The 16,076-nt window shown below is 39.4% G+C and overlaps 1 protein-coding gene across 1 annotated transcript in view; it reads right to left on the minus strand.

Annotated features, from left to right (window-relative positions):
- Positions 1 to 1,796: 1,796 nt before the first annotated feature.
- Positions 1,797 to 16,076, minus strand: part of BMX (BMX non-receptor tyrosine kinase) — a 45,628-nt gene continuing 31,348 nt past the window's right edge. The window contains exons 14-19 of the mRNA XM_014544300.1: positions 15,240 to 15,411; positions 11,512 to 11,728; positions 10,542 to 10,606; positions 7,337 to 7,455; positions 4,370 to 4,527; positions 1,797 to 2,239 (exon numbers count right to left, since the gene is read on the minus strand). Coding sequence (XP_014399786.1) covers positions 2,165 to 2,239; positions 4,370 to 4,527; positions 7,337 to 7,455; positions 10,542 to 10,606; positions 11,512 to 11,728; positions 15,240 to 15,411 — 806 coding nt within the window. The 3' untranslated portion in view covers positions 1,797 to 2,164. The remainder of the gene's footprint in view (positions 2,240 to 4,369; positions 4,528 to 7,336; positions 7,456 to 10,541; positions 10,607 to 11,511; positions 11,729 to 15,239; positions 15,412 to 16,076) is intronic.

Consider the following 16,076-nt stretch of genomic DNA (forward strand, 5'->3'; position numbering starts at 1 on the left):
ATATTGTTCCATTACCTGGCTCCCCCTAGCACCACTGGACTTACTTTCTGATAAAGCTCCACATTAAAATCTTCCTTACTTGATTTTTGGAGCCAGGCTTCTAAGCCAGGCTTTGACATCTTTTCATAGAAGACAATTATGTATTGTTTGAATTTTTGTAACAAACATGTATTACTTTATTTATAAGGGTGATTATTTTAGATCAAATACATATAAATAAGAAGAAAAAGGGAAAACAACTGTCAAGGGGGTAGGGCAGAAAGACCTAGTTTGGGCCTGGAAAATATTCCTCTGGGGGATGACCACAGTCTGTGCTGTAGTTCCTTGCAGACAGAACCTGAGAGTACAGCATGGCTGGCACTCCCACCTGACTGTGTCCCACTGAACTTGGCACCGAGAACATGCTAAATAAATGCATGATGAATGTATAAATGCCCTAGTAGTTCTTTTTAAAGTTTCATTTCATTATAAATTGAGATTTGTGTACCTCTGTAAAAAAACAGAAGACTATTATCATAAGTCAATTGTGCTGAAAAGAAAGGAATCATTATTTAAATGTCAAGAAACACATAACTAAGAGGGATAATTTGAAATACCTGGGAGGTGAGGGGATTAGTGGGACAAGAAAGGGTATGAATGTCTCTTGAGGGAGATTATTAACTTATAGCTAGAAAGTAGTAGCAGGGCTTAATTAGGGCGTCTTTCCATTGTAATAGTGCCCTCAGCATAACCTCTCTTTCCCTTCTTGACATTACAGAGATGACAATGAAGGACTCCAAGAGAGATGAAAACCTATGGGTTCAGCAGCAGGCTGTGAAGGAGGGAATTCTCAGGAAGAGTTTTAAAGCTAAAGTATATTTTAATAATAGCCATGAGAAACTAAACTCATACTTCTGCACCTTTGTGTCAAGAAGGAAGACCGAAATAGAAACTTCAGTTGTCAAACTGGCCAGAAGCCCTAGGGCCCCAAACTCAAGGATTTAAAATGACTAGAAAGCAACAATCTTATCAATTCTAGATATAAGATCTTGGTTACACTTGAGTTGAGATTGATATTGGTTAAGGGTAAGGAAAAAGGCACAGTTATACCTTAGCACCTTTTAAAATTTACTCTATGTGAAACATAGTTAACATATTATGGAACTAGAGGCCCGGTGCACAAAATTCATGCATGGTGGCAGGATCCCTCAGCCCGGCCTGCACCCTCTCCAATCCAGGACCGCTGGCTCCTAACTGCTCACCTGCCTGCTGGCCTGATCACCCCCTAACTTCCCTCCCCTGCCGGCTTGATCACCCCTAACCGCCTCTGCCTTGGCCGCCACCACCGTGGCTTTGTTTGGAAGGAAGGCAGAATGACTGGAAGATGTCCGGTTGACCTGGTATAATTAGCATATTACCCTTTTATTAATATAGATAATATTGTTGAACTTTAGTTTTCTATTTGTGTACATGGTGACATAAAGTCATTGTTCTAATCTAAGCTTCAAGTGAAGCTTGACAATGATCTGTGATGAGAATTGTGTTATTTGGATTAAGTTGTGGACCACCTAGTGATGCCCATCATATAATGAGGTCTCCTAGGGCAGTTCTGACTGTCTGCACAGGAACATATTGACACTTGTTAAAAATGTAGATTCTCTGGCTGCACTCAGACCTGCTCTACCAGAATCTCTGGGGTAGTTCCTAGGAATCTGTGTTTTAATAAACTCTTCATTTGATTCACATGCATGCTAAAGATTGAGAACATTGAAAAATGAAGGCAAATGTCCACATTTTTGTACTTATTAATAGCATATTTAATTATCATGGGAGTGATGATATAAAGAAAAGAACAAATATGGAACAAATAATTTTTCAGTTCTGTTCAATCTTTACATGTGGTATATGCCCTCTTTACTGCAATCAGGAAATGTGCTTCTGCTATAGGCTTGGAAGTATAATATTAAGAGCAGCATAAACAAAATTATTAATTTGACCTAAATTTCAAGGAAATCTTTTCTTTCCTACTTTATTCATTTCTAGATAATATAACAAACAGCACACAGAATACCAGTAAGAAGAACTCACTAAATTAGGTCATCTGTGCCTTGCTACTTTCCTTAAAAAGAATGAAGATGTTGGCTAACATTTATATCCATTCTTATCAGATCTCCTAGTTTCTTCTTTAAGGCTTGTCTTTTTCCCGAAGTGGTTCAATGGAAGACAGAAGATGCTGAAATGTGGGACGCTTTTCTGGAAGCTAAATAAAAGAAAAAAAACACCCCAAAACCATTGGTTTAGTTTATGATGGTTGTGATTAAAAATAAAATATATAAAATATTTATACCTGAATCCTAAAGCTAGCAACATTTAAATGTGAAAACACTACAGACATTTTTACTAAAGAGAAAACAATTATAGTCCTACAAATTGAAAAGAAAAAGTAAAAGTATCTTTGCTTACATAAGATATGATTGTATACTTGGAAAAATGAAGAGAATCCATGATAAAACCAACCCAAATAATAAAGGAATTAATCAGGAGAACAGTATATAAAATTAACATACAAAATCAATAGCCTTCATATATATGTACAATAACCAATTAGATGATATAATGAGAAAAACCCATTTACAGTAGCAACAACACCAAAATAAAATACTAACAAAAATGTACCTCCAAATAAAGAAAACTTTAAAACACTGCTAAAAAATACAAACTTAGATTTCAACACATAGAAAAAACATTGCTTGTTCTTGAGCATTACAAATCAATATCATAAAGGTGTCAAATTTGCTAAGTTAAAATATAAACTAAATACGCTCACTTTATAAAAGGATTTTAAAACTTGAGGTAGGGAAAACAAAAACCTACTAGAAAAAAGAGCAAAGACATGGCATATAATTCTCAGCAATACAAATGCCCTTAAAAATATACTTCATTTATAATGAATAGGAACATATGAAAGCTACCCTAATTGCCATTTCTCATATATCAGATGGGCAGAAATTCAGATAAATTGGAACCTAATGAAAATTGTGAATGTTTTGCAATAAAATATAAAATTGAGGGGAGAGCCCTAGCTGGTTTGGCTCAGTGAATAAAGCATCAGCCCACAGGTCAAGGACACATACCTCAGTTTCAAGTTTGGGGCACGTGCAGGAGGCAACCAATTGATGTGTCTCTCTCATATCAATGTTTCTCTCTATTTCTATCCCTCCCTTCCACTCTCTCTGAAAATCAATGTAAAAAATATCCTCAGGTGAAGATTAACAAAAAAAAAAAATGAAGGGAGACTAAAATGCTCACTATATGCAGAACCTTGATCAGGGATTGTCTCTGCAAACCCCTCTCAATGGATTCTGCCATAATTCACACACTTATGTGGAGCAGCTGTGAAAAGAAGGCAGTTCCTTCCTGTTCAGGGCTCCCTGTCCATCTGATGGTGCAGTCCTAGTGTCTGGAGCTCGAGTGGTGAGGGCCAAGGAGGTCTGGCTTCAACTCAAAACCCCTTGTTTGCGCCTCTTCTTCAACTGACCAGTGACGGAAGTAAGTCCTGCACTTGTCTCTGTTTATATTGCACATGTATAATGTGTATAGTTATAAACTGCTTGGTGTTTTCAGTTCCACAGTATGAGTACACGTGTGTGTGTGTGTGTGTGTGTGTGTGTACTGAGTTCTGTGAGGGCAAATCAATCTCCTGCAATTTCAGCTCCATGTTTACCCCAAAACATTCCTTATGGGCATGGAGTGTTTTTACTCAGCATTTGGTAAGTGTGGGAAGAGAGGACGGAGTCATGTCCATTATGTATTCTCTACACATGGTTATAAGTTCTCTGTTACACATTTCCTACTCGAGGAGAGACCCCATAATGTGGTTAAGAACAGGAACTCCAGGACCAGCCAGTCAGCATCTTAATGGCTGTGTGACCTTGGGCAAGTCACTTAAACGTCTCTGGGTCTGTTTCCTCTTCTGTTAGTTTTAACCATGATATCAGGGTGTTTGCTGATGAATAAATAAGCTAATAGTTATGGAATCTGTCGAACAGTGCTGGACATAAGTTGTTTGTTAAATGGTTGGCACCTGCATTTCTTGTTTTTAATTACAAACACTTGAGGGCAGAGGTCCCGGGCCATTTCCACCTGATCCGAAGCTGGTGCCTCCCCCATAACAATGCTTTATAGTGGGGCCTTGACTTACGAGTGTCCGAGTTTTTTGAGATACCAGCTGTCTCTCGGCCCGGCCGATTTTTTGCATTGAGTTGACAGAGTAATTTGAGTTAACGAGCTCCTTAACGAGCTCAGTCTCGAAACGAATTAAACTCGTAAGTCAAGGCCCCACTGTACCTAGTGGTGACACGGCACCCAGTTCCCCTGGTGGTGCACTTGCCTCATGCCAGCAGCTGTACATGATCTGGTAGACGGTGTCCGATGCCAGTTTGGGCCGGTAGAGCCTGTGGCCCTGGGAGACCTTCACAACCACCTGGGAGTTGTCGTACAAGTCGTAGGGCTGTTTCCCCAGGCTGAACACTTCCCACATCAGGATCCCTACACCACACCGAGGGGCGAGGGGTGGCCGGCAGACAACAAGGAAAGAGAGCCAACATCAGAGGGTACACAGTTTGTTGAATGAGCTTCATGTTCCAGGACAGGAAGGCTATGGGTCAGAGCGAGGGAGCCCTGGGAAATGCGTCCTTGCAGAAAGGACAGGATATGGAGGGTGGGTCTGTACCATCACTTCCGGAGCCCGGGGTCTCTCCTCCATGTTTCCTGAGATGCAGTCACCCATTTTTGCTGGTAAACGGGCAAATAGCAAGGAGAGCTGCAGGGACAGCTACTTAGGGCCAACATTCTTGGGCTGCTCCAGAGAAGCAACGGGGGTTTGGGTAAACCCACAAACTACCCAGCTCCAGCTCCAGCTCTTAGGAGTTATTGATCGAAGTCATCACTTTTCCTTTCTCTCTGCCTTGGCAGTTGTGTGAAACAATTTCATTGCACAAATTACCTTTCAGTGGAAATGTAAAGATAAAATCATTGAAAGTGTTGCTGCTTTTGTTTTTGCCACCGTGGGTCATTATATTTTGTGGGTCAGGTATACTTTTGAGAATCTGATCAAAGCCATTGGCTCACCCTTGGAAAATGAATGCACAGCATTTCTGTGTTTGGTTTCTGGATGTCCACAGTCCCCCATCCAGGGCGTATGACCTCCAGGTTAAGAAACTGTGTTCTGGTTATGGTGGTCAACAGGCTGGCACTTGGGGGTCAGTCAGATTTGGCCTTTGAGGCCCAGGTCTGCCACTTACAGGCTGGGCAAGTTTCTTACCCTTCTCAGTCAGGTTCTCTGTCTATAATATGCAGATATTTGCACCTCATAGTTACCATAAGGATTAAATAGGGAAAAAACCCCCACAAAGAACACTTTAAAGAGCACAGGGCATTTTAACTGCTCTCTAAATGGTGGCTATTTGCCATCATCCTCATAGCCAAGTGAGAGAATTTCAACAGTCAGCCAGCTTCAAACCATAGAAAATCAGAAATATGTAAGGAGGAGGAAAATTGTTCTAGAACCATAACTGAAGTGCCACCTTCAAAAACTTCTCTGACTTTTAGGACTACAAATTTTATGTAAAATATTTACAATAGGATAATACTACAAGTTGTTGTGGCTGCATTAAAAAAAACATTCTGAAACAACGATTCAAGACATGTTACTCCTTCACAACACTCTTCTTTGGAAGGATATCATCTTATCTCAAGAATAATTTCATTGCTAAAAATATCTGTGCAACTCCGTTTTGAGAATTGCTTTCAGAGGCCCTGGTTCATTTTGAATATCTTTATTGGGGACAAATTATTTAAGAATAGATTTAGTTTTTGGAAACAGCCAGAAAATGCCAGGAGCCAAGTTCTGGTGCAAAGATGAGTAATTAATCTGGATAATTCAATTTTTGGTAAAAAACAAGGTAGAACTATTAAGTAAGCATACTGTTTTTAAAAATATCTTTCACAAGGCATATTAACTGGAACAAGGAGATTGAAACTAATTTTGACAAGTTAATCAGCACAAAATATTGTCAAGTATTCACCAAAATGCTATCTCTGTGGTTTTTCCTTTTTCTGTATACACTGGATTATTATTATTATTTTTTTTTTACAATGAACAATGCCACTTTTACTAAAGGAATATTTATTTTTTTTTAAAAATCATGTTATATAAAAAAGTAAATGCCTAACTAAATTTTACTTTTTTTTCTATTTTTACTATTACTTTATTTTCCATCACCATTTATCCCCCATATCCCCTTTTCCACCTCCATCCACCCTCTCCCGCCCCACAATCACCACACCATTGTCTGTGTCCATGACTAAATTTTTCTTTTTAAAGATAGTCTTATAGATGTCATGTAGGAAGTCAAATTATGCTTATGGACCAAGACAAGCACGAAATAGGTTTTAGTTGAATTTAATACATTCTATAGCTTGATAATAATTTGGATTATTTATCCTGGATGCATCTGATGGTGATTGTAAACAGGTCTGACACCTCTCACAATGTAGAAAAACATCAGCAAATCTACAAAATCACAATTTAAGAATTAGTTCAGTTTTCTAATTATCATTACTAAAATTCAATATAGATCTTTTAATAAAATAAAGGCTAGAAAACTTTTTTCTGTAAAGGGTTACATAGGGACTATTTTAGTGTTTTTTTGGTCATGCATCTATGGCAACTACTCTACTCTGCTAGCGCTGCACAAAGTCAGCCAGAGACAATACTAAAACGAATGGGCATGGCCTGGTGCCAATAAAATTTTAATTAGAGAAACAGGTCATTGGATTTGGTCCTGGGCTGTGGCTTGCTCATCCCTGATTTAAATTATGAATTTTAATGAGGATACTAGTTGGAATCGGTATGGGCCAAAGAGAACACTGAGTCATATTTGTTTTTTTTACATCAGGCATGTCCCCCAAATTGGTCAATTCAGAAAGGAATGTTTATCACAGCTGCTTTCATGCCGAAAGTAGATGATTCCATTGTAAACCCTTCAGTGTTTTGGACTAATGCAAACTCGGTTTTAGTTTTCAATGACTCATTTTTAAAAAATTGCTTGAAATCTTCAGTAGAAGAGCTTTTATGAGAAGGTGGTAGCAGGATGCAAAGTATAGAATATGTGCGAACATCATAGCACCAACTCAAGGAAAGATCATTTTCTTTTTCTATCTCTTGCTTGCCTGCAGGTAATTTTGTAAGTGCTCAGGGTTTTTGCTAAAAAATGGATGTTGTTACTCTTGTGGTTTCCTGTTGTGGAAGCTGGCTTGTGAAATGGGGCTGAGGCCTGTGTGGCCACATTCTTACCGAATGCCCATACGTCTGACTTGCTGCTGTATTTGAAGTAGTGAAACACTTCTGGGGCTGACCACTTGACTGGAAACTTGGTTCCTACTGAGCTGACATACTGGTCATCAAGAACATACCTGTGGGTGGGAGGGGGGAGGACATCAATACAGACCTTAAGCTGCTTGGCTGTGCAAAATGGGAAGACCTCTGCTGGCTGCCATTGCCTGGTGGTAGGCGGTACAAGCAGCCAGTCTCAGCCGGGTGCCTTGATGTTCTGGATCTTTTGCTCCCTTTCAACATGTATACTTAGCTAGAGCCTGCTTATGACTCGTAAGCTTTAAAAAATGATACTTAACTTTGAAGACACCAAAATATGAATGCAAAATGTTTGGTAAATATAGAAAAACACAAAAATGTAAACATAAAGTTATTCAGAATCCCACCCCAAAGATAACCTGTAATTCTACCACTCAAGATACATTTTTGCTTATAGTTTCCAATCTTTTTTTCTATATATAACATGAACAAAATTGGGTTTCTGTCATATTGAAAGTTGCTTTTATTTTTTCTTTAACAGCATATCAAGAACATTTTACCCATATGGTTACATTTTCTTCTGCATCATCATGTTTAATGGCTGAATGCCCTCTTATGAATTAATATAATTTGTTTAACCATGTAAATGGCTTCTAATCTTCTGCTGTTATAAACAATGATGAACAAAACTATCCTATGGAGTTATTTAGACCATACAAATATATGTTCAAGAATATTCATTACACTGTGGCTTATAATAATGATAGAAATGGAAGCAATCTTAATGTCCACATGTTGAGGAGCGATTAAATATAATATGGTATATTAATACAATAGAATAATATGCAGCTATTAAAAAATAAGATAACTCTATATTTACCGTAAGAAAAAGAGACCGTGTGAATATGGTTATATGTAAAAGCAAGTACATATGATGTGATTCCACCTTTATGGAAACGAACAGTAAATGTACTTACTTGTATACATGATTGGGTATACCTAGGAATCAGGTATGGAAGGACATCCACCAAATGTGTTAGCAATAGTTACTACTAGTGCTGAGAATGGGGTAAAGGGTCAAATTCTACTTTTGGCTTTATACACCATTGCCATATTTCTCACAATAAGCACTTAATATTTATATAATTAATATAGGGGAACCCAATATATTTGCCCACACAAAACAAATAAATAATGACTCATAAATAGGACAATAAGAAAATAAAAATTATGGAAACTGAAATTTTAGATACAATTTATAGGAAAACTATATACAACAAAATGTGTTAGAGATATTTGCCATAATTTAAAACATCAGAAATAGCTGGTTTGGCAAGTCATTCTATGCAAATAATAGTAATAATGAATAACAACTTCATAGGATTATATATAGCACCTTCCATACTGTCCTCCCTGGGCCTCTCCAGCTCCACAGATACCACAAGACACCAAGAAATTACACTGGCACCCCCCAACTGGTAATTTTGTGTTGTTTAACCCTTTCTTCAAATGATTGGACCAAGTTAAGTCACAGGCATCTGAATGATGTGACACCACAGCTTCGTGACAGAAAGGGCCTGGTGCATGGCCCCCAGTATTCCTTATTCAAAGGAAGACCTTGTGTTCCCCTTTTTCTAAGCAACAAAGAACTTGAGGTATATCCCCTGTATATTGGCACAACAGCCAATATTCCTACTTTAAGAACAAGGTGGGAATCAGCCCTGTTCTGGGAGCTTCTCTCTGCCCTCAGGAGTAAAGAGCAGCTTTTTCTTTTGTATTTGAGAGAGCCACAAAGATGGAATGTCAATGCAGGAGACTCAGTGTATCGTGGTTGGAGTGATGGCAGGTAGCACAGCTAAAGGGTACCTTGCAAAACTGAGGGGTCCCAGAAGAGGAGCACTTCCTAATACAGAATTTTGGAGAAGACTTAAAGAGACAGATCTTCCTATGGTGTTTTAGGGCTATGTTTGCTAAATACAGAGCTGGCCTTGGTAAACTCATCAGATCTCTTTGAAACTGCATTATTCCTCCTCAGCATTATGTGAGTTTATGTTGAGTCAGCACAATCTTACAGCTGTATTTTGTCTCAATGTCAGTAACATCTACTTGCCCTTTAGACCAACTGTGGGCATTTTGAGGACAGGGACTATCCCATTCATATCAGTATGCCTCACAAGTCCAAGGAGTCTAGGAAGAACTTGATAAATGTTTGTTCAATGGATAGGCTAGCATGTATGTTTTCATTTCCTATGTAAAATCATGAAAATTGGCTTTAAGGCTTAAGTAGTATGAGAATTCAGAATTAGGGAATGGAAGACTTTTAAAGTGCTATCAGAGAGCGCCAGCCTGTGGACTGAAAGGTCCCAGGTTTGATTCCGGTCAAGAGCATACCTTGATTGTGGGCACATCCCCAGTAGGGGGTGTGCAGGAGGCAGCTGATCGATGTTTCTCTCTCATCGATGTTTCTAACTTTCTATCCCTCTCCCTTCCTCTCTGTAAAAAATCAATAACATATATTTTAAAAAATAAAGTGCTATCAGAATCAAAATGATTCTCCAAATGATGAAGTGGTGATAGAACACCCATCAAGAGAATCTCAGAGTCTACTTTCATGCCTTACTATATGATAAAGAAAATTTAATGACATGACAACAAAATTTTCCTGGTGCTAATGCTCTACCCATTTGGATATATATTAAGAAAAACCCCAGACAGGGCTAAAAGAGCTTTGATGGACTCTATCTATCTATCTATCTATCTATCTATCTATCTATCTATCTATCTATCTTATCTATCTATCTATCTATCTATCTATCATCTATCTATCTACCTATCTATCATCTATCCATCCATCCACATATTATTTATCCAAATCATCTGACTGTAGCATGTTATATTTAAATATTTAGGATCTTTCATGGAACTTATTTGTAAGTTTAGAAAATATTTATCAGGGTCCTGAAAGAACTAAAAGGGGCTTTGCATAATTTCTAAAGTGCAATTTCACCTTACAGGTGAGGAAATGTGTTTCATAGGTAGTCCAAGGTAGTATGGGGAAGGGAATCCAGGTTTCTAAGCCCCCAATTCAGTGCACCTTCTGTACCCCCACAGAGCCTTTAATTATGATGGCATTTAGTTGAGAATGGAAATCACCCTTTCATTGGTTGCCCCTTTGGAACTGGCTTACCTTGTCATTCCAAAGTCAGATACTTTCACAGAGAGATCACCGTCCACCAAGCAGTTCCGAGCAGCCTTTGGAGAAAAAAAACCACAACAACACAAAATTACCAAGTAGTAAAGGTAACCACAAATCTTCTGACATCTTTCTTCTCTCTGGCAAAATTCCCAGCAAAATCTAAGATTTCCTATCAAAACCCCAAATGTTGGGGAGTTGTCTTTTTTTCCCTTTGCAATTTTTGATTTTACAAAATAAAAATGTGCTCTCATAAGTATTTTCACCCAGGCATCCATCCTTGTCAAACACAAAAGGTTTTACACATTAAATACAGAACCTGAGCTCCTCAGTGAGAAGTGAAAATCAGTTCGAGGGGCTTCTTCAAAGATACCGTGCAGCAACATGCACTCTCAAGGTATAAATGCTGTGCCAGAGACTCAAAATGCACTTGCCTAGTGTGCATGGCATGTTTTCTGTTCAACACAAGAAAATCTCTAAAGATAAATACCCGTGCATACCAAGCAGAACGCTTTTCCCTCTCCTTCTGACTCAAACACATACACAAGTTTCATTTCTTTCTGGTTTTTGTTTGTTTTTATATTTTCAGTTATTGTATTAAATGACTGCTTTAGCACTAAGCCCTTCCTAGAGCAAGGGTCAATTTGGGTTTAATGGTTCCTAGAAGCACTATATTGACCAAAGCCTTTCCTTTCCATCCCTTTTCCTTCAAACCACAAACAACTACAAAGATCTTGATGGCTTCTTTTACTCTCTCTGTTCTTTCTGAACTTCAAATATTTTATTTTGAAATTGTGATTTTTTTTTAAATTATGAAAGTGTCACATGCTTAAGCAAGTCACAGGTGAGCAAAGTAAAAGCTAAGGTGGCCTCCTTGCCGTTCCTCCCAATGGCCCTACTGCTGGAGGCAGGAAGTGTGGATTGCTTTCTTTCCTTTCTTTGAGTTTCCAATGGTTTTGCTTACCAAGTCCCGATGTATGAACTGGTGGCTCTCCAAGAAGGCCATGCCTTCACAAACATCATAGCACATTTCTAAGAGCTGGTAGGTTTCAAGTCCTTTTCCATGACTCTTCAGATAATTAAGCAAGCAGCCATTGGTTATATATTCAGTCACTATGTATATAGGGTATATCTTTGAGCACACTCCATAGAATTTCACCAGCTTGGGATGGTTGAGTTTCCTGGAAACAACAGATTTTCAAAGTTAAGTATTGAATTTCCACACTCCACTTTCCAGATGTCCTGAAAAAAGAATCATTCTCAGATATTTGTTTGTTTGAATTCCCCCCTTCTTCTTGAACAGGGAAAGAAGAAAAAGTTTTGAATCTTATTCTGAATCTTATTAGTCTTTGAAGGAGAAAAATACTGTCTCATATTGGACATTGACAACTCCAGCAGCAATTTAGTGGTTATGGATACTGTGCTCAACTTTCATAGAGAGAAGCAGGGAAGCAATGGTCTGGTGCCTTGGAAATCTTGTTTAGTCTAGTGCCGTGGTCGGCAAACTGTGGCTCGCGAGCCACATGCGGCTCTTTGGCCCCTTGAGTATGGCTTTCCACAAAATACCACGTGTGGGCGCGCGTACAGTGCGATTGAAACTTCGTGGCCCATGCGCAGAAGTTGGTTTTCAGCCTGGGCGAGTCTATTTTGAAGAAGTACTGTTGATATTTGGCTCTGTTGACCAATGAGTTTGCCGACCACTGGTCTAGCGGCATCTCAAGGACTTCCATGACTGATTTGGATGAACCTACACCCTAAAGTCACACACTTCCATTTTAAAGCATCTGACTTTCATGTCTAAATATTTTGTTCTAAAAGAAGTACTTTGATATTTGGCTCTGTTGACCAATGAGTTTGCCGACCACTGGTCTAGCGGCATCTCAAGGACTTCCATGACTGATTTGGATGAACCTACACCCTAAAGTCACACACTTCCATTTTAAAGCATCTGACTTTCATGTCTAAATATTTTGTTCTAAAAAAATTGTATCCAAATATGAATGGCATAGATAAAATGAAAATAGTCACTATGTTAGGGAAATAAGACGACATAATTTTTCTTCTTTAAAAAACTCATTACATTGTTACATTACTTTTTAATAATAAATTTAGAAAATAGTAACCATGTGACATAGCACTTCTAGTAGGTTATGATGATAGACACTCATCTGTTATGATGTTCATCAACTTGTCCTTATGTAATTTATTCTTATCAATTAACAGGATGATTCTTTAATGTTCAGATGTGTAAAGTAAACCTAAACTTAATATGTCAACTTTTAAATGTTTTAATAATTGAGGAATTATTAAACATTTAGTTATTTTCTTTCTTCTTGACTTAACTATAGGGACATGCCTTATCATATTACTCAGGGTGATGAGCCCAGTTATGCATCTTTCAGCAACTGTAGAGACCTGGTACTCATCAGTTCTCTCTTCAGAGGAAAGGCTTGGGGCAGGACAAAGGTCTGTCACCCAATAAAAGCTCTTACTTGAGCAAATTCTGTCACTAACCAGAGGGCACATGGCGGGAACACCATGTCAACTGGTATCCCCCACCTGATAAGCCTCAGTTGATCATTACATATGGGATTTAACATTTCCCCTTATGGTACAGTTTGACCTTTTTTTTAAAAAAAACTGGGTGATTTGTTAATGACTTTATGATTCTGATAGCCTTCTAATAGCAAAAAAATATGTTTTAAAGTTATACCAGGACATGGGAGGGTGGGGCTGTTACACCATGAGCCTAAGGGAGTTTCTGTGAGATTTTCTATCCTACAAAAGGAAGACATCAGGGGTCCCTCCCCAGTTTTATGACAGTCCAATTGCCAAAAGCAGAATGAGCTACATAATTTGCAGGAACTGGAGCAAAATGAAAATGCAGGGGTGCTTATTTAAGAACTAGAGGCTGATGCACAAAATTCATGCATGAGGGGGGTGTCCCTCAGCCCGGCCTGCGCCCTCTCACAATCCAGGACCCCTTGCTAAAACCGGCAGTTGGACATCCCTCCAATAATCTGGGACCCCTCGCTCCTTACCGCCTGCCTGCTGGCTCCTAACCATCTGCCTGCTCACTCCTAACCACTTGCCTACTTGCTCTTTACAACTTGGCTCACCGCTCCTTAGCACTGCCTTGGAGGTGGGAGAGGCTCCCGCAACTGGCAACTGCCACTGTGCTTGCCAGCCATGAGCCTGGCTTCTGTGGGAGCACACTGACCACTAGGGGGAAGCTCCTGCATTGAGCGTTTGTCCCCTGGCGGTCAGTGCACATCATAGCAACCAGTTGCTCTGGTCGTTCTGATTGTTCTGCCGTAATGGTCGCTGGGCTTTTATATATATAGATTATTAAGAATTTCAGCCCTAGCCGGTTTGGCTCAGTGGATAGAGCGTCGGCCTGCGGACTGAAAGGTCCCAGGTTCGATTCCGGCCAAGGGCATGTACCTTGGTTGCGGGCACATCCCCAGTAGGAGGTGTACAGGAGGCAGCTGATCGATGTTTCTCTCTCATCGATGTTTCTAACTCTCTATCCCTCTCCTTTCCTCTCTGTGAAAAATCAATAAAATATATATATAAAAAAAAAGAATTCCAGACGGTGACAGAACAGCCTTAAACCAAGTGCGGAGTCCTTCTAAGGATGGGTTACATGCTCATGCAGACAGCCTTAGCAAAGGTTTATATTCAGGGAAGTCTCAGACAAAGCTATATGGTTGGATACCCTTCAAAGTCTGATTCATCATATTGACAAGAAGAGGTAGAATCATTAAATTAACTCTTTGTACTTGCATAGGAGAGAAAGAGAGAGAGAGAGAGAGAGAGAGAGAGAGAGAGAGAGAGAGACTGAGACTGAATTAGAACAGAGAGAGAAAGAGAACACATACACATACGTACGTATGTAGTGGTAGTGAGTGCTTGGAGCTGAAGCCCATTGGGAAGGGTTTGTTCATTATCAGTGAGGAAAGAATAGGGTAAGAAAGGGATTTATCAGATTGTATTGAAGGTACCAGGAAGCAAAAGGATATCACCTATAGGGCATTTGTTTTCTGTATTGTCTTAGTTCTGGCCACTAGAGGCTCCTGCCCTCAGGCATGTGGTTTACAAGGACCTACTGTGTTCCACATGCCACCATGTACCTCTCCACAGGGCAAGGAGGCCAGAAGGCCAAGGAGAAATGCTCACTCAGAACCCATACATCTCTTTTTCCATCACAGTTGGGGTACCAGGACTGTAATACCCTGTCCACATAGTCCCGAGGCCTCTTCCAGGACCTGTGTAGACTCTTTTAGGGTCTGCCCCCCAGGAGTGAGCCACTTGACCAAGATAATTATCCAATAGTTGTTTGTGGGATACACAGAGGGATCTTGGATATACAAATGCTATGTTTGAACATAAGTACTGAATATATTGCAGGACAGAGCAAGGGTTGGGAGTAGGAAGGGGAGGGGGGAGTTTTGGGGGGTCATGGGCCAGAGGTTGGTTCCTCTAAAGAGGTAGTCATGAAGGTATGCTTGTCAAAAGAGGAGCACAGCTGATTTTATTTAAGTGTGTTAGCTTGATTTATAACTTCTAAGCATTTATATCTATGATATGTGGACACTTGCTCCAGGCCTTGCAAATATTAGAGTCAGACCTGTTAGCGTGCATGTCCTCCCATGGTGAGGGCTAAAGTGCCTTTCTTCAAAAGAAACTTACATCATGGTCTGAGCCTCCTGGAAGAATTCATCTTCTGACATGGAGCCCTCCTTGATCATCTTAATGGCGACATCATACTTCCCTTTCCACTTGCCCAAATGGACTACTCCAAACTGTCCACTTCCCAGCTCTTTCAACAGGGTAATCTCTTCTCTTTTCAGTTCCCAAATTCCTAATAAGGCAAGACAGACACTCTTTAGGATGAGAATATAAGGCTTTGGGGATAACAACTTTCCAAGCAATTTCTTCCCCAGTAACAGTTTCATATTGGCAGTATGAAGAACAGCAAGATTTTTTAGTTGACCACTTAAAAAAACCCTTAGTAATGTGGTCTTATGAACTATTAGGCCACACGATAATACCAATAGGACAATATATTTCTTAAAGCAGCTACAGTCATTGACAAGAAAGCTTACAGTAAAACCACTTTGCCCACCAGAGGCATCATGGAAAGACTCAGTGTCAAAATGTGCTGATGTTCTTAGCTTGGTAAAATATCATATTTTCTTAAATATGTGACCTGGGTAGATGTCATTATCCTAAATACGCAAGGGTGAAAAACGGCTCCCTTTCTTCCAGGCACAGAATCCTAGAAGAAGAACTGACAGGCAATGGGGTTCTAGAAGTTGAGGATTGGGTCTAATAAGAGAAAAATTTTGACAGTCTTTTTGTCAAATGCTAGAGAGATTACAGAGTTAGGTTGGGAGGACAGAAAAGTTATTTGTTTATTTGTTTTTTAGAAAATGAACAAATATATTAGAGTTGAAGCCCTTCCTGGCACAATCTGACAAGGATGGCCTTCCTGTATTCCCTATTTTTTTTTCAGTAAAATAACTA

This window comes from Myotis brandtii, unplaced genomic scaffold (assembly GCF_000412655.1).
Source record: "Myotis brandtii unplaced genomic scaffold, ASM41265v1 scaffold359, whole genome shotgun sequence".
NCBI classification, from domain to species: Eukaryota; Metazoa; Chordata; class Mammalia; order Chiroptera; family Vespertilionidae; genus Myotis; species Myotis brandtii.